The following is a 23964-nucleotide window of genomic DNA, read 5'->3' as shown; positions in this document are numbered from 1 at the left end:
AGCTGTAGGCACTGTGCTGGAGCTGAGGGCACTGTGCTGGAGCTGCGAGGGCCATGCTGGGGCTGCGGGGGCTGTGTAGGGGCCGTGCTGGAGCTGTGGGGGCTGGGCTGGGGCTGTGGGGGCTGTGCTGGAGCTGCGGGCACTGTGCTGGAGCTGCAAGGGCCATACTGGGGCTGCGAGGGCTGTGTGGTGGCTGTGCTGGAGCTGTGGGGGCTGGGCTGGGTCTGTGGGGGCTGTGCCGGAGCTGCGGGCACTGTGCTGGAGCTGCGAGGTCTGTGCTGGGGCTGCGAGGGCTGTGTGGGGCCTGTGCTGGAGCTGTGGGGGCTGGGCTGGGTCTGTGGGGGCTGTGCTGGAGCTGCAGGCACTGGGCTGGAGCTGCAGGCACTGTGCTGGAGCTGCGAGGTCTGTGCTGGGGCTGCGAGGGCTGTGCTGGGGCTGCGAGGGCTGTACTAAAGCTGCAGGCGATGTGCTGGAGCTGCGAGCGATGTGCTGGAGCTGCAGTCATTGTGCTGGAGCTGCACTGTGCTGGGGTTGCACGCTGAGAGTGCTGTGTTATGCTGGGGCTGCGGGTGCCATCCTGAAAATGTCAGCAGTGCGGACTTCAAATAATAGCACCTGGAGTTGGCGCGTGTGCAAATGGAGCTCTTGGCTCAAGATCTCATCTGCGCGTGTGCCGCCTCCAGCCCATTGATCTCCCAGTAGTGGACTTAAGGAAAATGGTGCGCGGAAGGGGCGCATGCGCAGATGAGCTCTTGAGCCAAGAGTTTCATCTGCGCATGTGCCGATTCCAGGTTTCATTATTTTGAGGTCCACACTGCCGACATTTTGAAGATGGCACCCATAACCCCAACACAATGCCCTCGGCCTGCAGCCCCAGCACAACACAGCCCCAGCACAGCAAAGCACCATTGACTCGCAACCCCAGCATATTGCTCCTCCGACCCCTCTCCATCATCCCAGGTAAGCAACATTCGGAATATAAGACGCACCCCTCATTTTCTTCCCAATTTTTTAGGAGGAAAAGTGTGTTTTATAATCCAAAAAATATGGTAATTAGAAAACCATGTATCAAATACTGTACATTTCACAAATCCTTGCTACTTTATGTTATTATATCACATAAAATCCCAATAAAATACATTTAAGTTTGTGCGTGTATATGAAAAAATGTGGAAAAGTTTACAGGGTATGAATACTTTTTCAATGCACTGTGACTATTCTCCATATAATGTGTGGAGAGGGGGAAACTTGTTAAGCAACTGAGAACTCCTATTAAATTTCATGTCAATTTTGTATTTAGGAAGAAGAGGAGGAAATAAAACTTGAAATTAACATGCTGAAGAAGTACTCCCATCACAGAAACATCGCTACATACTATGGAGCATTTGTTAAGAAAAGTCCAGTGGGTCAAGATGATCAGCTTTGGGTAATTATTCATGCTCGGCAGCCCCTACCCTGAATTACCTTTCAACAGGAATGAAGTTAATTTGTGCTGTGGGTAAAACTCTCGGTACACAGCTATGGTTTCAGCAGATTTTCCTTTCTTGTAAAATTTATTGAATGATTGTTACCATATTGTAAGGTTATCTCCTAACCCTGGGATAAGTGATAATTTGCTGATCGATAATTGATAGACTGCTGAGAGCCACAAATGATCCAAAGAACAGGACTCTGCAGAGCCCAATCTTCATGAAATGGTGGCCATACATGCGCACCACCACTTCATTTAGACAAAGTCATGGCCGAAAGTATTGGCATCCTTGACATTGTTCCAGAAAATAAAGTATCCTTCCCAGAAAATTATTAATTTACACATGTTATGTTAGGCTAGGTTCACATTTCCGTTAAAATGTATCAGTCACAATCCGCGGCTATGGTAAACAACGCAATCCATTTAGCGGATTCCGTTGTGTCCCATAGGCTTATATTAGTGGCGGATTGCGACTGATGACCTCGTGTTGCATCCGCTGCGTCGCGGTCAGTCGTTTTTGGACTGACCGCCAGGCGGGAGCAATGCAAAATGTAACATTTTTCAGGCCGTCAAAATTAACGCACCGCACAGGAATCCGTCGCCATCCGTCAAGCTTGTAATGTATGTCTATGGTGCTGGATTCCGTCGTAATATGTCTTATGACGGAATCCAGCGCTGGATTCCGTCATGCTCTACTGAGCATGCCCAGCATGTTTGGCACACCCACTGGGCTGTCCCAAACACAAACAGATCATGACTGATCTGTCAAAAAACAGACGCACAGCGGATGTAACGGACGCGACGGATCAGTTTTTTCACAGGATTCCTGTGAAAGGAATCCTGTGAAAAACACATCCGTTGCGTCAGTTGACATCTAAAAAACAACTGATCCGTTGCTGATGGACCTGACAGATTTAAAACAACGGAAATGTGAACCTAGCCTTATACACATGTTTATTATCTTTGTGTGTTTTGGAACAACACAAAAAAAACTGGAAAAAAAGGCAAATTGGACATAATGTCACACAAAACCTCAAAAATTGGTGAGGCAAAATTGTTTGCACCTTTACAAAATTGTGGGTAAACAACTTTGTTTCAAGGAAAGCATGTGAAGCTCGTTCAAACTCACCTGTGGCAAGTAAAAGGTGCGGGCAATATGAAAATCACACCTGAAAGCAGAAAAAATTGAGAATTTGACTCAATCTTCGCATGTGTGTCTGTGTGTGCTACATTAAGCATGGAGAACAGAAAGAAGACTAGAAAACTGTCTGAGGAATTGAGAAACTAAATTGTTGAAAAATATCAACAATCTCAAGGTTATAAGTCCATCTCCAGAGATCTTGATGTTCCTGTCCCCGATGTGCAACATAATCAAGAAGTTTACAACCCATGGCACTGTAGCTAATTTCCCTGGATGTGAACGGCATGAAAAATTGATGTAAGGTTTAAACGCAGGATAGGATAAGATAAGCATCCACAATCAAGTTCCAAAGCCTGCATGAATGTCAGTGCAAACTATCATTTGAATGAAATGAAAGGCTATGACAGATCTAGGAGGACTGCACTTCTGACACAGAGACATAAAAAATAGACTGCAGTTGATCAAACTGTACATGAGTAAGCCAAAATCCTTCTAGTAAAGCGTCTCCTGGACAGATGAGACAAAGATGGAGCTTTTTGATACAGCACATCACTTTACCGCTTAATGAAAATGGAATGGGGTCTACAAAGAAAAGGACACACTACCTACAGTCAAATATGGTGGAGGCTCAAAGATGTTTTGGAGATGTTTTGCTGCCTCTAGCACTGGGTGCCTTGACTATGTGCAAGAGATTATATAATCTGAAGATTACCAAAAGATTTTTGGGTTGCAGTGTAGTGCTAGTGTCATAAAGCCGGGTTGCGACCTAGGTCATGGGTCTTCCAGAAGGACAATGACCCAAGCCATACTTCAAGAAACACTGAGAAATGGATGGAAACAAAGCACCAGAGAATTCTGAAATCTCCAGCAATGAGTCCGGATCTAAATCCCATTAAACACCTGTGAACTGGAGACATGTTAAAATTGCTGTTGGGAGAAGGCAACCTTCAAATATGAGATTTTTAGAGTTTTGTTGTGAAATTATGTTCAATTTACCTTTTTTTCTCTGTTTTCTTGGTGTTGTTCCAATAAACAGAAAGGAAGTAATCGTGTATAACAAAACAAGTGTAATTGCAATAATGTTCTCAAGAAATACTTCATTTTCTGGAACAATTTCAAGGGTGCCAACACTTACGGCCATATTTGTAAGAGGAAAATTGCATGTTTGAGTAACAGTTAAAGTTTATCATGGAGAATTTGATAGCAATTAAACAAGCATATGTCTCCAATCCTGATGCTTAATATTTTCCCTCTTTTATAGCTGGTAATGGAGTACTGTGGAGCAGGGTCCGTTACCGACTTGGTCAAGAAGACAAAAGGCAACTGCTTGAAAGAAGATTGGATTGCATATATATGTAGAGAGGTTCTGCGGGTATGTCCTCACATGTTTTTTAACTACAAAATATTATTGATCGCGTAAACAAAAAAACAAAAAAAAACGAGCATAATTATATTGAGCAGTGTTAATAAAACAAGTAATTCTTATACACTATAATAATATTTATTATTTTAAAATACTCTCTAATCTGTAATCCATATCCCTTGTTTGGCGTTATAAGAGTTTTCTTCAACTTTTCAACTAGTTGATTGTGTTGTACTTGTTCCCATATAGCTTGAATAGGCACAAAAACAGATGTAACACCCTAATTACTTTAGGCCTGTTTCACACGTCAGTGATTCTGGTACGTTTGTGCTTTTTTTTATACGTACCAGTATCACCGACATACGCAGACCCATTATAATGAATGGGTCTGCTCACACATCAGTGATTTTTCACTGACCATGTTTATGTGCAGCATATATACGCATGTCCGTGATTGCCGCACGGAGACATGTCCATTCTTTTCTGGCATCACTGATGTCCCACGGGGCACGCAGTGGTGTGATCCGTGAACACATACCAGAAAAACACGGACATTTAAAATAATAAACATTTTCAACTCACCTTTCCAGCGATGCTCTGTGCAGCCCCTGCTCTCTGCAGTTTCCTGCCCGGCTCATGAATATTCATAAATGCAGTCAGAGCCGACCCGGAAGTAGCTGCAGAGAGCAGTGGGCGGAGGCTGCATCGCGGGACTCCTCAGCACTACGGAGAGCAGGAATGGGACAAGTGAGCATACGTCCATGTGCAATCACGGATAACGGATCATGTATCACGGATTGCACATGGACAACCCACGTGTGCCGTGAACAATGGAACATGGAGGGACATGTGCGTGTTTTACACGTCAGTGAAGAACGTTTGTGTTTTTCACTGATGTGTGAAATGGGCCTAACATAGATATCCACGGACCTGTTAGGGACATAATAGCAGCCCAAAGTATTGGTTATAACCTTTCATATACGGATATATTTTGCCTCATTTGTAGAATTATAAAGAACATTGAGTACTTAGTGCATAATTTACCAGATATTGTAAAAAAAAATAATAAAAGTTACAGGACAGCTTTGTCAGCACATGAAATCAGCATGGAACCATCTCACCAAAGAGCTCAAATTCAAATATTTATATAAATTGGGAAATTATTCCTAATAAGCATTTTAACGCTAAATTCTCATTTATTATGCATGTTATGCAGCTTAGTATTAATAATATAGAAAAAATGGGCTCGAATTAAGATAAAAACTTTATATTATATTACAAATGTGCTCATTTTCAACCCAATGTAGCTTTTCTCTGCAGCTTCATAGTTATACAATAAAACTATAGAAAAGATTATTTACAAAGGTAAAAAACTGTTATGTTCCGTCAATCTAGGAGCATTCAGTGTAGTTACATGGCCACACAGAGTCTGATGCCTTCTCTATCAGCCTTTAGCATCTGTCCATTTACAAAATCTTTAAAAACTTCATTATTTGCTGTGTCATTATTAGCCATTTTTTTCAGGCTTATTTTTTTTTTTATTCCTTTTTTTCGCTACTGCATTGAAAGAGCCATAGCTTTTTATTAAAGAGAACCTGACATATCAAAACACACTATTGACCTGCAGTTATGAGTCAATCTACAGGTAAATAGCATTGTTTGTGAAAAACCACGCACGTTTTTCACGGACGTGTCAGAGGTGCGTTTTGCCCTCCGTGAGCCGTGTTTATTGTCTATGTGTGTTCTCCATGTTTTATCCGTGATAACACACAGAGAACGGGAACTTTCTACTCACCTGTCCCTGGCGTCGCTGTCCGTGATGCTGATCTTCGGTCTCCGGTCCTGCCGACTCCCCGCTGCTGCAGCTTCCGGCCACAGTGAAGTGAATATTGAATGAGCATAATGAGTGGCGGTTGGCAGCAAGTGACAGCAGCGGCAGAGACAGCAGGGCTGGAGAAAGTGAGTAAAGTTTTTTTTTTTCTTGCAGACACATGTCTTTTCTCTGGTGCGTGTCACACGGAACACATCCGAGTGGTCTGTTTGTGTTATGTGTGACCCGTTTGCGTTCCGTGTGACACCCGTGATTCCGGAGAGAAAACGGACATGTTGCCGTGAGAAACACACGGACACAAGTATGTACGGAACGGACACACGTTTCGTGTGTAAATACATATGTGTATCCAAATCTATTGGAATACCTAGGTCTACGTGTGTACGTGTCTCCGGTACTTGCGGAAACTGACCAAACACGTACCGGAGGCACGTACGTGTGAAAGAGGCCTAAGGCTATGTGCGCACGTTGCGTACAAGCCCTGCAGAAATTTCTGCAGCGATCTGAAGAGCACATGTGCGCTTTAGATCGCTGCAGAAATGTCCGTAGTGAGCGCCGATTCCATGCACTCTGCCTGCAGCTCCTGCCATAGACAGAGCAGGAGCTGCCGGCAAAGCGCAGGAAAGAAGTGACATGTCACTTCTTTTTGCGCAGCGCTTCGGCAGTAGCCGAAGCGCTGCGCTCTTAGACGCCACATGCGCACGGCCCCTGCACAATCTCCATAGACTGTGCAGGGGACGCAGGACGCATGCAGTTACGCTGCGCTACAAAGCGCAGCGTAACTGCATGTTTTTACGCGACGTGCGCACATAGCCTTAGGTTGTGCGGCCGCCGTACTGATGGTCCCTCTTTTTGATAACCACCAGCCAAGATAAAGCAGATAGCTGGAGGTTGCAGCCCCCAGCTGTCTGCTTTACCTGCACTGGTTATCAAAACTAGGCAGAAGTCCAAGTCTTTTTTTTATTTATTGTCAACCCACATTTGTTTATAGGGCAATTGCCCCATTTTGCTTCCTTTTGCAGCCTCCTAAGCCTTGTTGGGACATTTTTACAACCCAAAAGTTTGGGTCTCCATTGATTTATACCTGTTGTACATGTTTCACATTGAAAGTATAGGAGAAGCTTTGTAATATCTTGTTCTTTAGCCATACCCACTTTTTTCTATATACGCCCCTGATCGCACATCATGCATTTCTTCACTGTTAACAAGACCTCTGGTATTTGCGGTTTCACATGACAGATATATGTATTATATATTGCAGGGTCTGGCTCACCTCCACGCTCACCACGTTATTCATAGGGACATCAAAGGACAAAATGTTCTCCTGACCGAAAACGCAGAAGTGAAATTAGGTGAGAATCAAAGTGATAATTATATATTCACTAATCAATTGATTATTATTATCAGCCTAAGCATTTCTTAACTGTTAAGCTTCTTATGTCATTTTGGAATTATTACAGTGTTTTATAGTTTATGTAAAAATACTGAAAATGTAAGTTTTAACATTAAAAGATGGTGTTTCTGAGACAATTCTTGCAAATCCACCTGATAAAATGAAATAAAAAAAAAATGAGCTGGAACGATATCAGCGATTAGCAGAATTATACAGAACGCAGCTCAGGAGACACGGGAATGGGAGCAAATGTTTCCCTTTTTCCTTGTTTTTTCCCTGTTTTTTTTGTTGTCATTAAGAACAGATGGAAAGATTTAGAGAAACTAATCTTTGAATCTGATTTTTTTTCATATTTGCATGCACTTTAAATGCCTGCAGAACAGTAGAGGTCCACGTCCTCAGACCCACACCGATTGCTCAAAACCCCCTGAAAAGTGTGCAGCCCTGGAGACAGAAACAAGCAGCTCTGGAGATGGGGGCACAAAGCTCAGAAACAGAGGCACGCAGCCCTGAAGATGAGAGTGTGCAACCATGGCAAATGGGAATACAGCTCTGGAGATGGGAGCACACAGCCCCGGTGATGGTAGTATACAGCTCTGGAGATCAGGGTATGCAGCCCCGGAGATGAACGCAAGGCAGTCCTAGAAATGGGGGCATGCAGCCCCAGGGATGGGGGCATGCAGGCCTGGAGACAGAAATGAGCCGCTCTGGAGAGGGGGGGCACAGAGCTCGGAAACAGAAGCACGCAGCACGAGAGATGGTGGTACGAAGCCCTGACAATGGCGGGTATGCAGCTATGGCAATGCGGGTATACAGCTCTGAAGGAGGGGGCACAAAGCTTGGAAACAGAGGCAAGCAGCCTTGAAGATGGGGGTATGCAGCCATGGCAATGGGAGTATACAGCTCTGGAGATCAGGGTATGCAGAATCGGAGATGGAAGCACACAGCCCCAGAGATGGGGGCATGCAGCCATGGGGATGGGGGCGTTCAGCCATGGAGACAGGGAAATGAGGGTGCGCAGCTCCTGTCTGAATGTGCAAACAGAGTAGGGTACAGATTTAATAGAAATCTTTGACTTCATTGCTCCAAATAATGTTGGGGTTTGACCAGGTGAACATACTGCTCAGGACGTAAATTACAGTGACAACAAGAACACATGGGGTCTGTGTCTGGTAAATGAGGGCCTATAGCAATAACTTATGCTGGGAAGAGCTCATGACATATACTATTGGCTAAGTGCACATAGTTCTCCATTACTATAGAATCCTGTAGGCATCTCAGATCAGTACAGCAAAATGTTTGGATGCTGTATCAGTATTATCGCCATGTTATGTTGATCATTCACTGTTCATTAAAAAAAGAAGTTAAAGGGAATCTGTAATCAGAATTTTGCAATGGAAGCCGAGGACAGCATGCTGTAAGGGCTAATAAGAAAAAACAACTGTGCTTCTCTTATCAGTGGGTGAGCTATTGTTTATCTAAACTAAAGGTTTTATGTGATTAACTTTGGTGTGAAAATTCGACTTCTGCAGGGCAGTGAAATACGCCCCCTGCTGTGATTGACACCTTAGGGGTACTTCACACACAGTGAGATTGCTACTGAGATCGCTGCTGAGTCACGTTTTTTGTGACCTCATTAGTGATCTCGCTGTGTGTGACACTGAGCAGCAATCTGGCCCCTGCTGTGAGATCGCTGCTCGTTACACACAGCCCTGGTTCGTTTTTTTTATTGTTGCTCTCCCGCTGATAAGCACACATCGCTGTGTGTGACAGCGAGAGAGCAACAATCCTGAATGTGCAGGGAGCAGGAGCCGGCGTCTGACAGCCTGCGGTAAGCTGTAACTAAGGTAAACATCAGGTAACCAAGGTGGTTACCCGATATTTACCTTCGTTACCAGCCTCCGCAGCTCTCACGCTGCCAGTGCCGGCTCCTGCTCCCTGCACACGCTAAGTTAAGCGGTGTGAGCTGGTAACTAAGGTAAACATTGGGTAACCATACCCGATGTTTACCTTAGTTACCAGTGTCCGCAGCTTCCAGACGCCGGCTCCGTGCAAGCGCAGCATCGCTTGCACGTCGCTGCTGGCTGGGGGCTGGTCACTGGTCGCTGGTGAGATCTGCCTGTTTGACAGCTCACCAGCGACCATGTAGCGATGCAGCAGCGATCCTGACCAGGTCAGATCGCTGGTCGGATCGCTGCTGCATCGCTAAAGTGTGAAGGTACCCTTACAGTCAATGCACAATCTCTATAGAGAGCCTGGTGTGGGTGGAGACAACTCCCAGCTCTGCTATACTCAATTCTTAGATAAAGTCAGAATGGCTGCATACAGTGATCTAAGTTAAACATGGTTGGTTTCAGAATCTCTTTCCATACAACATGCTGCTGTAGCACCCATGGGGCAAGGGGTTAACTGTTTACTCGTCGCCGGGCCTGGTGATGTCAGGTCTGCGGATGTCACAGGTGGCCCTACCCGGATTCGTGGCACCGAGGTGTACAGTAAAGAAGGGGGGAATGATAATGGAGGTTTTGTCTCGTAACACCACCTGCGGTACGTGGCCAGGGATTAGCTGCTGCTGCTGTTGCTATCCTCCGGGGCGGATGGTAGTAGCAGCTAAGATGTTTCTGCTCCCCACAAGTGGAGCAGGCCACGGGGAGGATGATGAGGGGAGTAGTGATGGCTGGCGCCGAAGCACGGGGCGACGGAGCCGGCAAGGACAGGCAGACACACTCTCTGCGGGTTCAAGGTTTTTATACTCACAGTCCTGGTTTACCCAGGAGACGCTGGTCACCGCCATGATCAGCCCCAGCCGATCCCGAGTAATTTGAGGTCACCGCTGGTGTTCCCACTGTGAGTCCTTTTTGGTCAGGGTCCCTCCAATCCCGGTGTATGTGGAATATGGAACGGGCTGCGGGTGTTTCCTCCACTCTCCGCAGACCCAGGAATCCCGTGTAGCTGTAGAGAGCCCGGGCCGAGCAGCTTGCTCCAAGCCACTGGTCTTGCAGTGCTCCCAGAAGTGTGAAGGTAAAGAGAATGTGACTGGACTGAAGTCCCAACTGTGCTCCTCGCCCCAAGCTGTGCCCAGGGCTAACTGACCATGTGTGAAGATTCTCCTTCTCTTTACCCCAAGTGGTGCCCACCCCCTCAGGTGGTTGTCCTAGTGACCGGGAAAGTTCCATGCTTCGTGATGGCCAACTTCCTGTCTACCTCAGGCCATCCCCCTGGTGGGAAAGCACCTAACTGTGTTTGGTGTGTGAATCTGAGAAACACCAGCGATTAACCTCTCCTTATCCGGGATGAGTACTAAATCTTAAGGCCTCTTTCACATGTCCGTGAAAATCACGCACGTTTTTCACGGACGTGTCAAAGGTGCGTATTGCCCTCCGTGAGCCATCTTTATGGCACACGTGTGTTCTCTGTGTGTTATCCGTGATAAGACACGGAGAACGGGAACTTTCTGCTCACCTGTTCCTGGCGTAGCTGTCCGTGGTGCTGATCTACGGTCTCCAGTCCCTGCCGACTCCTCGCTGCTGCTGCTTCCTGCCGCAGTGAAGTGAATATGCATTGAGCATAATGAGCAGGGGTCGGAAGCAAGTGACAGCAACGGCAGAGACAGCAGGGCTGGAGAAGGTGAGTAAAGTTTTGTTATTTTTTTCTCAGACATGTGTATTTTCTCCGGTGCGTGTCACACGGAACACCTCCGTGTGGTCCGTTTGCGTTCCGTGTGACACCCGTGATGCCGGAGAAAAATGTACATGTCTACGTGTGGGGCACACGGGCACACGTATGCTCCACACGTACACAAGGTCAATGGCAGAACACGCACGTGAGCGCAGACCCATTGTTTTTAATGGGTCTACGTGTGCCCGTGTCTCTGGTAAGTGAGGAAACGGACCAAACACGTATCGGAGACACGGACATGTGAAAGAGGCCTAAGAGAGATGAAGTACCCTGTGGGGACTGAAGCCTCAGGGGTGCCAAACTGCTCTCAGATGAAGTAGCAAAAACCTGCTGACAGATTCACTTTAAGGCATAAAGCCTGCTTTACACCATACGATCCAGCATACGATATCGTATGCGATCGTACCCGTCCCCATCGTATGTGCGGCACGTTCAATTTGTTGAACGTGTCACACAAACGAGTAACCCCCCATCACACGTACTTACCCGTCCATACGGCCTCGATGTGGGCGGCGAACATCCTCTTCCTGGAGTGGGAGGGACGTTTGGCGTCACATCAACGTCACGTGGCAGACGGACAATAGAAGTGGAGGGGCGTAGATGAGCGGGATGTAAACATCCCGCCCACCTCCTTCCTTTCGCATTGTGGGCCGGGAGTCACAGGACGCAGATATGTTCTGTTCATCATTCCCGGGGTGTCACAGACTGCGATGTGTGCTACCCCGGGTACGATGAACAACCTGACGTTCAAGTTTTAGGAATTGAACTACGTGCCTGCGATGAACGTTTTACCGTTCAATCGCAATCGCATGTAGCTGTTACATGCTACAATGTAACTTACGATGCCGGATGTGCGTCACTTACGACGTGACCCCTTAGACACATTGTAAGATATATTGTAGCGTGTAAAGCGCCCTTTAGTGTTGGGACCTTATACAAGTTACTGAATTTTTTGTATGAAATAAAAAGGCAAAAATATTGAAAACTATGTAAATGCTACTAAGTGGCCTAATAACTGAGTGGTAGAACACAAGCACCCGATCCCAGTTGTCTCCATTCCGATACCACAATGAGTGTTATTTCCCTTCCATTCTCCATCCACTACACCCACCATTCCCCATGGCTCTTTCTCCATGGCTCTGCTATTGAGAGTCACATACAGCGCAGCAGTAGTAATAATCAAGCCTAGATGCAATCAGATGCCAATATGTTGTATAAGCTGAAAACTGCCGTGTAAGTAAAGACTGGCGTTAAGGGTGAATGGTTTTAATTAAGTTGCCAGCTCTATTAGAGGAACTGGTTATAACTTGGCAAGAGCAGGGTGAAACGCTGCACAAATAGAGTGAATAATATTGTTTTATTAGACACAGATGTCTTATAATTTCACCAGCAGTGAGAGGTATCCAGAAATAAGGGAGGATATTAGCTATGGCCACAAGTCATAAACTCACAAGAGGGTGACAAGCTCCAGGCCACAGCGAGATCTGCACATCGAAGATTGACTTCAGGAATGGCAAATCAGAGAAAGGAGAGATTGTTTGTATGACACCTATTGTAATCTTTTGAAGCAATGCTGATCCCTGTACAGTTACCTGTGGAGGTTCGGGTGCAGCATGTGCTGTATTTAAATGTGGATTGATGAGGACAGAAATTACTCTGCTGCAAAAATTCTTGTATTTCCATGGACATCTGTCACGCTGCTGTAATGGTGTGCACCACACACCCCAACTTTGAAAGACTGTGAAGACGGACACATGTTTTTACGCTAATTAACAACCCTAACCTCACCTAGTTCTTTTGATGATGCCACCATAGTGCATTCCGCCACACAGTGATGCCCCCAAAATGTGCCCCAGACACAGGATGATTTCCTCGCACAGTATGATGCCCTTTCAGTGCCCCAATACACACAGTATGATGCCCCTACAGTGCCCCGATACACACAGTATTATGCCCCTACAGTGCCCCCAATAGCCACAGTATGATGCCTCCACAGTGCCCAAACACACGCCGTATGATGTGCCCGCAGTGATTCCCCCTCGCAGTAGGATGCTCATACAGTGCCGCAAATTAGAGATGAGCGAACCTTTCAAAGTTTGGTTCACCGATCTTTACCTTCCTCCCAGTGTTCGCCAAACAATTCGGTAAGCATGCCAAGTCCATTGAATTCAATTGGGAGGCCAAACATATGTGTTGCAAAATGGTGTAGGGGTGCTGTAAAAGAAAAAAAATAAAGCAGAACATACTTATAGTCTCCAATGCGGCTGTAACTGCTCCCGCTGCTGTACTTTTGAGGCTGCTGATTAAACCTCATCCATACTCACTGCTTTCCCGACCCACCCGCATCTTTAATTGGCTGCAGTCAAACCCCTCCCCCAGACAGCGTCTGTGATTGGTTGGAATCACAGACCCTGGCTGCGAGTCTATTGTGGTACAAAATAAATAAAATGGGCATACGGTCTCCCCTTCTATTAATACCAGCACAGATAAAGCCCATGGCTACAGGCTGCAGCCCTCAGCTGTGTGCTTTTCTTGGCTGTGTATCAAAATAAGAGGAACTGCATGTGGCATTTTTATAATTATTTAAATAAATCAGTTAAAAACACAGCATGCAGTCCCCCAATTTTGATACCCAGCGAAGATATAGCCTGACAGCAGACCCATGGTTATTGCCTCCCTCAGCCTAAAAATAGCAGCCCTCAGCTGCCCAGGATTGTCACATCCACTAGTTGTGACAGTTGCGGTGCGGTGGCAGTCGGGGTAATAAGGGGTCAATGACAGCTCACAGTTGTCATTAAGCCCTAGATTAGTAATGGGGAGGGTCTATGAGACCCCCTGATTACTAATCTGTAATTGAAAAGAAATAAAAACAAACACAGAAAAAAATCCTTTATTTGAAATGAAATACAAAAAACACCCCCATTTTATTTGGTCTTTCAGAAACAACCATTCCAAGTTGTTTTGTTAAGAGACTGTCTATGTAATATGTTGCCCTTCCATGTTTGTGATGGTGACTGGCTGCATGGATGTTTAAGCTCCCCTGGAGACCAAAGTAATTGTCGAGCCCCCCCTGTCCGAGGCAGATCACAAACACCTGTTCAGTCTAGTTAAGTAGAGCAGGGCCCTGTCAGCCCAGTATTTGCTCACACAGTGCTTTCCAGACGTGCAACATGGTGCACTAAAATATGGTGCCCCTCCACCTGACCAAACTCAGAAAAATGCACTGGCTAAAAATAAAAATCACTATACCCTGCTCCCGTGATGAAAGGAGCAGATCTTTAGGTTTGTATGGGCTGTGTTTTGTGGACCTTATTGCTGCAGGTGTGATCTAATGAGCGTGGACCTTCCGCACTATGTCTCAGATGGCATAGGCTGAATGGCGGACCTGGGAACAGATAGCTCTTACGGTTAGAGCTTGGGGTCAGTTTTAGATAGGTGAAAGGTGTAGGACAACCTGCAATTCTAATTTTTGGAATGTAGGTCACTATAAAACTTATGATTATCTAATAGAAACGCATGTGTTTTGAGATTTTCGCTCTTAAAGATGCAAAAATGCTCCAGAATTACAGGTGTGTAAAACAAATACAGGACCATAATCCCAGAACCTAGGACTTTACATGACCGCATGCTTTTGTGGCGCCCCTGACCTGGTCAGGCACCACTGAGTACTGCACCCATGCTGGGGACAGTACAATACAGGTAATCCAGAAGGCTGACCGAGGTGTGACTACACAGGCGCATAGTGATCAGGTCTCACACATGTACCTTTGGGAGGACCCCTGGGGATCCCAGGAGGGGGCAAAGCCTTCACCTCCACTGGAATAGTGGAGGGGGCCAAAAGCCTCCATCTCCACTCAAGGGGTGTGGTAAGAGAGCCTGGTTGCTAGGTGGCGTAGGCAAGAGCAGGAGAGGAGGAGCAGTGAGCCGGTTTAGTGCAGAGTCCAGGGAGCTCCGAGGAGAGCAGACCCCTGGGGCGGTTGCAGTCTAACAGCGCCCGCGCAGTGGCTACCGACGGGGGAGAACGGTCACCTAGGAGGGCTACCCGAAATCCATCTTCAGCTAAAGAGAGAGCACGGAGTGGGAAGTAAGGAGACTGCTAGGGAGTACCAGGCCCAAACGGGCGGCAGATCCCGGAGCGGGGATAGATCCACCTTTCCTTGCTAAACCTGCCGGTGTGGGGCCCTCAAAGCCCACACCACAACACCCAAAAGCCGCAGCCACGTAGCCACAGTTAGGGCCCATAGTTCACAGGAGGCAAGCAGCTGGAGTGATCTGGTCCAGGCGACAAGCAAACGGCAACCAAACGAAGGGGAGAGAGGCTTCAGCAACTTCCCTGGGTGACCCCCATAGGGACTAAAAGTCGGGGTTACCCCAAACCACCAAGGGCTAAGGAAGGCGAGTCGATAGTCACCATCATCAGTCAGCCTGAAGGATACCTGGTTCCAGCTTGGTTCATCCCAGCTACGCCCGGGTTACTCACCCTGCCATCAACTGTGAGTAAAACCCCTGAAAGACATCCTGATTGTGTGGAGTTATTCTGCGCCTTGTGGTTCTACACACCTACACAGGGCCCTGGGGCTTGCCTCACTCTCAGGAGGCTATCCCAACTGACTGCACACACCATCAGCCCCAGGCGACCCTCAACCTGCAGTGGCGGTCCTCACTGACCGCAATTCTGAGAGTGGCGTCACGACAATCCTACAAGAAGATCTCCTACCTGTGACAAGATCCAGCTGAGTGGAGTCCCTGAAGGTAATGCACCGACACTGCACTTGCGGGGCTTCACATCTGGCGTCACGAACAGGATAAGGACTAGACCTGTCCAGACAGGTGACCATGTGCCTGGGCGGTCCGCTTGAAAAATTGGAAGCGCCGCCATATTGCCACCATGAAAAGCGCGCTGAAAAACAACAGCAGCCCGCGCTGGGAGAAGTTACCGCCCACGAAGAGGTGTGGCTACCCAGAGATCCCCTGCAGAGTCCTGACCTCGCAAGTAAAGAGAGCGGAAGCGTTCAGAGACGTCGGGACAGAAAGGGAGCCAGAAGTCTGCTGCTAGAGGAGATGGCGTCCGAACACAGAGACCCAGAGCCAGGCTCCACTGCCTGGTGGTGTCGGGAGCTTGCCGAGTTCTGCGATCAACTGGAGGCCAGGGTCGGAAGGCAGATCAGAGAGGGACGTGCGGAGTTTCTGGAAATGACCGCGGCGGTTCGGGCCTATGAGGGGAGAGCCGCGCGCCGAGTGCCAGACCGGGCGGTGACGACTCAGACCCCGATGCTGCCAACGATGGGTGAGTCCAGTGTTGCCCCTGCCAGCGCGAGTGCCCCGATCCCTGCTGCCATGCCCGCGGTCCCTGAAGAGGCGTCCGGCGCGGCGACGCTGAAGCAGGCCGCAGCCACGCCAGGTGCAGCCCGCCAAGCCCAGGCCGCCGCAGCGATGCCCTGCTCGGCCCACCGAGACCCGGTCCCTGCAGCAACGCCCAGTCCGGCCCGCAAAGATCCGGCTGCCACCGCGACCCTCATCCATGCCGCGGGTGTGACGCTGACCCAGGCCGCCGCCTTGCTAGGCCCGGCCCGCCAAGACCCCACCGCAGCAGCGACGCTCGTCCGCGCCGCAAGTGAGACGCTGAACCAGGCCGCAGCCACGCCAGGTGCGGCCCGCCAAGCTCCGGTCGCTGCAGCGACGCCCAGCCCAGCCTGCACAGATCTCATCGCAGCTGCGACGCCAATTCAGGCCGCCGCCATGCAGGGCGCGGCCCGCCAAGACCAGGCCGCCGCCATGTCGGGCGCGGCCCGCCAAGACCAGGCCGCCGCCATGTCAGGCGCGGCCCGCCAAGACCAGGCCGCCGCCATGTCAGGCGCGGCCCGCCAAGACAAGACAGACGTACCATTGTTTACCCCGGCCTGCAAGGCCAGAGCAGACACCGCTCCCCAGTCTAAGGAAGTCCCTGCTAGGAAGTCCCTGATAGGTGCGGACCCCGAATACTGGAGACTGAAGGCTGACCTGGAGGCCAAGTTCCCACAGGAGATGGTGGACCGGTATCTGCTCCCTCCGCATACCCCCAAGGCGACTCCTGCAGCGGCCACGCCAAAGAGTCCCCCGCCCGGGCCTGCTGATGAAAGTCCATCCCCAGCACTGCCACGACAGGAGTGTTCAGAAGAACTAAGGGGGAGGGGAGGCCAGAAAGCTGAGGAGCTGACTCCGGAGCCATCAGCAGTGGATTCATACCCCGAGCCAGAGATGTTGCCATACTCCCACTGGGACGAAGAAGATCCGATACCTTCCGCTGAAGAAGATCTGCCCAAAAGCCTCACCTGGGAGCTTGTAAGCTGTACCTCGCAGAATCCAGCCCGCAAGACACGGCGCCGTAACAGAACCCAGTCTTTCCCTGCACCGCAGTCCCCAGAGCAGAGAGATGAAATAACGGCCAGAGACCTAGAGGAGAAACGGTTCCTGAGAAGAGCCAAAGCCCAGGTCAGAGGACCCCTTTGTCGAGGAGTAGTGGAAGATTTTAGCCTAAAATCAGGATACGGCTTCATAGTGGCATCAGGTATGAAAGAGGGCATTTTTGTCAATAGACGAGACGTCAGAGCCCACTTGCCCAGAGGACATCCTGGAAGAAACCTAAGGATGGGAGACACAGTGCAATTTACCATGCATCAAGGAGAAAGAGGCTGGTATGCGCTAGATGTAACGCCATGTCCTAAAGAAAAAGCCACAGGCACAGAAGAAGAAAGGAAAGATAGAGAAAGAACAGAGAAAGAACCTACTGATGAGACTACCACAGACGAAGAAAGAGGTCAAGGAAGCAACAGGTGCCGCAGCCCTACAGGCCCAAGCCCTGGTGAGGAGGAATCCATGTAAATAACATAAGAAATACAGCAAGTTACCAGTTTGAAAAGTTTGTTTTGCAACGTTTTACAAGTTTAAGAAATGTGCCCACATGAACTAATGTGAGAAATGAACCTTAAGGCTATGAACTGGCTATAGCCACAAACTCTCGCAGTGTAAATAGTTACACCAGAGGGCACCACCACCACCAGAGTCAGCCTGTTTAGGGGCTTGGCTCGTCTGCAACCAGGGAGCACGTCCGTATTTAGGGCCTTGGCTCACCTGCAACCAGAGAGCATGCCTGTTTATGGGGCCTGGCTCTCCACCACAAAGAGGGTACCTGGTCAGCACCAACTGTGGAGGCCGCCTCTACATCCTGCCAGAAGAGGCTGAAGGCGCGGATCCACCAGGCCAGGTATACCCTGAAACCACCAGCCCATGAAAGCCGCCTCTACATCCTGCCAGAAGTGGCTGAAGGCGCGGCCAACGTGAGAGGGTTTTGGGTGGGTTAACGGACTTGTGGGTGGAGGGTGGTGATGTATGGTACCTGGTGCTTTTAAAAATGTTTTACATGTTTTAATGTTTTATGCATTTTAAAATGTTGTCTTGCAGCCCGAGGACGTGCTGGTGATAACTAAGGGGGGAATGTGGCGCCCCTGACCTGGTCAGGCACCACTGAGTACTGCACCCATGCTGGGGACAGTACAATACAGGTAATCCAGAAGGCTGACCGAGGTGTGACTACACAGGCGCATAGTGATCAGGTCTCACACATGTACCTTTGGGAGGACCCCTGGGGATCCCAGGAGGGGGCAAAGCCTTCACCTCCACTGGAATAGTGGAGGGGGCCAAAAGCCTCCATCTCCACTCAAGGGGTGTGGTAAGAGAGCCTGGTTGCTAGGTGGCGTAGGCAAGAGCAGGAGAGGAGGAGCAGTGAGCCGGTTTAGTGCAGAGTCCAGGGAGCTCCGAGGAGAGCAGACCCCTGGGGCGGTTGCAGTCTAACAGCGCCCGCGCAGTGGCTACCGACGGGGGAGAACGGTCACCTAGGAGGGCTACCCGAAATCCATCTTCAGCTAAAGAGAGAGCACGGAGTGGGAAGTAAGGAGACTGCTAGGGAGTACCAGGCCCAAACGGGCGGCAGATCCCGGAGCGGGGATAGATCCACCTTTCCTTGCTAAACCTGCCGGTGTGGGGCCCTCAAAGCCCACACCACAACACCCAAAAGCCGCAGCCACGTAGCCACAGTTAGGGCCCATAGTTCACAGGAGGCAAGCAGCTGGAGTGATCTGGTCCAGGCGACAAGCAAACGGCAACCAAACGAAGGGGAGAGAGGCTTCAGCAACTTCCCTGGGTGACCCCCATAGGGACTAAAAGTCGGGGTTACCCCAAACCACCAAGGGCTAAGGAAGGCGAGTCGATAGTCACCATCATCAGTCAGCCTGAAGGATACCTGGTTCCAGCTTGGTTCATCCCAGCTACGCCCGGGTTACTCACCCTGCCATCAACTGTGAGTAAAACCCCTGAAAGACATCCTGATTGTGTGGAGTTATTCTGCGCCTTGTGGTTCTACACACCTACACAGGGCCCTGGGGCTTGCCTCACTCTCAGGAGGCTATCCCAACTGACTGCACACACCATCAGCCCCAGGCGACCCTCAACCTGCAGTGGCGGTCCTCACTGACCGCAATTCTGAGAGTGGCGTCACGACAATCCTACAAGAAGATCTCCTACCTGTGACAAGATCCAGCTGAGTGGAGTCCCTGAAGGTAATGCACCGACACTGCACTTGCGGGGCTTCACACTTTCTTTACGTAAGACAGGTGCCTCTCACGCACCACTCCAACTGTTCGTGCAGCTTGCTGCAGCCCTTCAAATGCTGCAAAGCACATGCAGCTTTGTATTATCCAAGGCAATGAAGACTCCTTCATCGATTAGAAAAATCTTTATTGGTCTCAATGTACATGAGGGGATAAAAACAGCGCAACGTTGTGGCCAACGCAGGGCCTTTATCAAGCCATTAAAAGGTTTTGAATTATCCACTGCGTTTGCCACCATTTCTACTGATGGCTTTGCCAAAAAATTCAATGATGTTATCTAAAGGTAGATTATTTCGATGGTTGTAATGAAGGTACATGAAGGTCGAGAGTTCATAGCAGATAAAGATTTCAGTTTTATGTGCGCTGCGTTCACCAGTGTTGACCTTTATATATTAATTTCTTGTAAACCTAAATCAATGCAGAGTCACAGTTAAAAGAAACAGGATGCTGGATCGTTTCTGACACACCCTTTGGTTAAAAAATTAATCTTAGTGTCTTTCACGCCCAGGATGTTTTTCAACACCCTCAGCCTCACATCTATCTCCTTCCTAACCACGTATATCATTGATCGTGGGAATTTTGACATTTGTCATCTTTTGCAATTGTTACTCAATTAAATTCCAGTTAGTTTTTTCTTCCTAAAAATAATATGTTGGTTTTATATAGAATTTTAAATCTACAGTACCCTTGTGTGGTCCCATGGATTCACCGAGAGAAAATAACTCTTAGGAACGATGCTCTAGTCAAACCAAATAATTTACAAATAATTTATATCTACTTTAATAGTGTACATTTTGATGGTGTTCATGTGATGGCAAAAAAATGAGATTAGATGGTTGTATGAGTTTAGAAAAAAAAGGGATGATTTTTCTAGAAACTCAAAAAACCCTTGTATCACTTGTGGATGTGGACCCACTGCGAAACAGGCCAGGCTTACCAGTTTTACTAAGCAACTACTTGTATTCACCTGAGCCTCTGATGGGGAATATAGGCTGGGCCACAGGTAGTCGTCAGGTACCACTTTCAGGGCAGTCCTTGAGCCTGCCGCAGCTGACCAACTGGTCAAGGCAGGTGCACGTGTGACGCGCCAGAGCTATGGGGTACTCTGTCCCGGGCCGTATATGTACGGGGATGCTGTGTCATGGTTGTGTAATGGCCGATGCCCGGTTCTGTGACCCTGGGGATCGCTTTTTAAAGGTGAATATGTACAAGGGAGATGAAAGAGTTTATATTGTGACGCCAGTTGCGGGTTGCGGTTATGGTGATGGAACCGCTGCTGCACAAGTCTGTTACCACTGGGGCTGATGGTGGTGGCAGCCTGGAGGGTAGGCCCGCCGCAAGTAGGGCCGAGCCCCAGGAAGTGGATGGTGGGATCCGACACAGAAAGAAGGGAGTCCGCACGATGGGGATGCAGTGCAACTTTTGTTTTTACTCACGGTGGTGTTGAGTTCAGGCACTGAGGACGGCTGGTTCAGACCCCTAGTCCCTTTTGTCCCAGTGCCGGTGTGGTAACTTGGTAGTCTCTTTCCCCGGCACCTCTCGGCACGACCCCGTAGTTTGGAGTGTTTGTGGGTCCCTTACTGTCTGTCGGCAGTCTCTTGTCCGTATGGCGGGCAGTGCAAACCCTGTAGGGTTGGTGTTCTGTTCCGGTCCCTGGCTCAATCTTTACTGTTGGTAACCCCGGATTCTTGGGTCAGTGAGGTCCATGAAGGTCCCCTTACTGTGCAGGTATTTATCAGGTTGCCTGAAGCTGTCGCCTGACCTAAGGCCCTGTGCCCCATCGGTGCTCTGGTTCCAGGGTTACCTGGCTGTACCCTCCTTGGCAACCACTCTCCTACGCCACCTAGGTCACTGCTACATGACCCCGTCTGGAGACACGTCTGTCCCCTTCAACTGTCACTACCGGACTCCTCTGTCTGAGTGTCTGTCCCCTCCCTCGGGTTGCCGTCTAGTGGACTGGACTGGCTCCACCTCTGGGTGGCCATCCATTGGGTCACGGATTGGTCACTCATTCCTAATTCGGAGTGGGAAACTGGGGATTTTATGTGGTACCGGCACTGGTCTTCCAGGTCCCTGGGTGTAGGCCCTGCATCTTTGTCAGGTTGCAATACCTAGTAGTGCCCTGAGGGGTCCAGAGGCGCTACACACGCAGTACAGAGGGCACAAGGAGAGACATATTCAGACAATTAAGGTCAGGACAGGCAACATAGGCTCAGAATACAAGCTGAGGTCACGAGTGGAGAGGTCAGGCAGGATAATTGGGTTGCAAGACAGGTCAGTAACTTGCGAGACTACACAGAGGTACGAATAAACAGAGCACCATAGGTGAACTGGCTAGGACCTAACATCAGGCCAAGAGTGGAGGGAGGAGCAGACTTATATAGACCTGCTGATAGACCAGGGATGCAGAACTCTGCTGGACACAGTAGAAATAAATTCCAGCAGAGTCTGGCTTTGTCTCCCTATAGCCAGGTGGAGAGTCTCCAGACACGAGGATACAGCAGAGCTGGGAGTGCTGCAAAGCAGCTCAGCGAGAAGACCCTCCACTAGGGACAGTGGAGCGGTGAACGTGGTGAGGAGGATGGCGCTGATTAGGCATACAAGACACCGACGTGACACCCCTAGACAAAGTTATTAAATTACATGTGATCTGCTTTCAGGATGTCTGCTACTAGAGCTTGTAGGCATTGCTGTTGCTGGACAATGTCATTGTGTTTGGACCCAGTTTAAAAAAAAATAAAAATTGTGGACCAATCTTGATGTTAATAAAGTTGAGTTTATGTTTGTGCCACATATGTCTTTACATAAGACTGCAAAATTTTAGCAACTTCTCTTGCTTGCTGAATTTTAACAGTGGGTTAGGATTTGTCTCTGCTTCCCATTCAAGAAGGCAATATGTGACTGAAAATATGCTAACTGCAATCTTACGGTCATGTGTTGACTAACTTCTCATCCGCTTATCACAATAGAAAATTGGGAGAAGCAGATAAGAAGCTTGTGATGATAAGTAGTCGTCTCTGCTTGCCTGACACGCTTAGGGGTGTAGCAAGTGTAGCAAGGTGCGTTCAGAACTACATGTGTCTGGTGCACAACACAAAACACCAGAAAAGGGGAGCACCAGGGACACAAGAACTACAGGAGGCCCTGGGACTAGTGAGAGGGGTAGGAGAGCACTTCCTAACGACACCTGCAGCTGTCCCTCCGCTCCTAACCAGTCCCTATATAGTCTCTGCAACTGTCGCCAAAAAGGAACCTGGGACCCTATGAAGACCCTATAGTAACCAGGACTAGTGAGGGGCAGGTGGGGTTCACTAGACCTCACCACTGCACTAACAACACACCAGGGAAGTAAAGACAAACAGAGGGGGAAAAAAAACCAAAAGGATATTGCCTGAGCACAGGAAACGTCTACTGCAGAACCTTCCTCAAAGGCAGCCAGGACACAAATGAGTTTGTATCTTCAGCAGGGAATGCTGGCATACACCACTATTTAAAGCAGAAGGAGGTGACTACTTAGTAAGTGCAACTGCTTTGAAAAAGCTGCAATAGCAAAACAGGCACTTAACCACTTCAGTGCCAAGAGAACTGAAACACATATAAATGAAGAGAGGCTGCAGTCCAAAGGCTGTCACTGATCTCAACATGCAGGGAGATGAACGTGACATTGCCGGAGCGATCAAATTGTCACATGATCCCAATTTTGCAATCTTCTTCTGATCGTCTTCTCTCAATAGAGAATTGAGAGCAGTGCATGAGAAGCTAATTAGCACTGCTTCCCTATTGAAGGCATCATCATGTTGCTGCAGGTATGCATTTTGCTCACTTGCGGTTTCGTGATGAAGACCACTCAAACCACCAAGCAGAGCTGAATCCTAACAGTATGTACAATACACACTGTTAGAACATTTGCACTGGGTTGGACATCCACTTTAAGGGATTCGGTGACGAGAGAGTTAATGAAATGTTTGGTCTATATGATAGATGTAAAATAAGCAGTTGGGAGTACGACTTACATTATACTTGAGTGCACGGTAAAATGTAATATACAAGTACAGTTGACTACATCGCTCATGTTACATAATGGAAACCTTCCAATGCTTTGCCTCCCAGTCTTTAATAGAAGACTATATTTAGACAGCTTATCCACAGGCAATTATTTCTGCGTGTTCATCTGTTTTGAGATGATTATAAAACATTTCAGGTAAACCATGGCAAAGCGAGAGCGGCTTGATAGATTCGTATAAATACATAATTGACGGTTGCGTGCATAAATGTGACATTTCTTTTATTTTCGGCACTCCAAAGATACTATTTCAGAATTAGTTACCCCCGCAAAGCAATTAGTCTGAATGAGCCGTGTGCTGGTATCTATCACTCACAAAAGTTCTTCTATAAATGCAACTTGTAAGAGCATGTTCAAAATGAGAGGGGGAAAAATTGTT

General features: G+C 48.5%; 1 protein-coding gene across 1 annotated transcript in view; it reads left to right on the top strand.

Annotated features, from left to right (window-relative positions):
* NRK (Nik related kinase) overlaps positions 1 to 23964 on the top strand; it is a 432773-nt gene that overhangs the window by 133263 nt on the left and 275546 nt on the right. The window contains exons 4-6 of the mRNA XM_075323819.1: positions 1301 to 1426; positions 3874 to 3984; positions 7068 to 7158. Coding sequence (XP_075179934.1) covers positions 1301 to 1426; positions 3874 to 3984; positions 7068 to 7158 — 328 coding nt within the window. The remainder of the gene's footprint in view (positions 1 to 1300; positions 1427 to 3873; positions 3985 to 7067; positions 7159 to 23964) is intronic.

The sequence above is a fragment of the Anomaloglossus baeobatrachus genome, chromosome 9 (genome assembly GCF_048569485.1).
Source record: "Anomaloglossus baeobatrachus isolate aAnoBae1 chromosome 9, aAnoBae1.hap1, whole genome shotgun sequence".
NCBI lineage: Eukaryota > Metazoa > Chordata > Amphibia > Anura > Aromobatidae > Anomaloglossus > Anomaloglossus baeobatrachus.
Note: the sequence above shows the minus strand (reverse complement) of the source record. Positions and strands in the feature narration are given on the sequence as shown.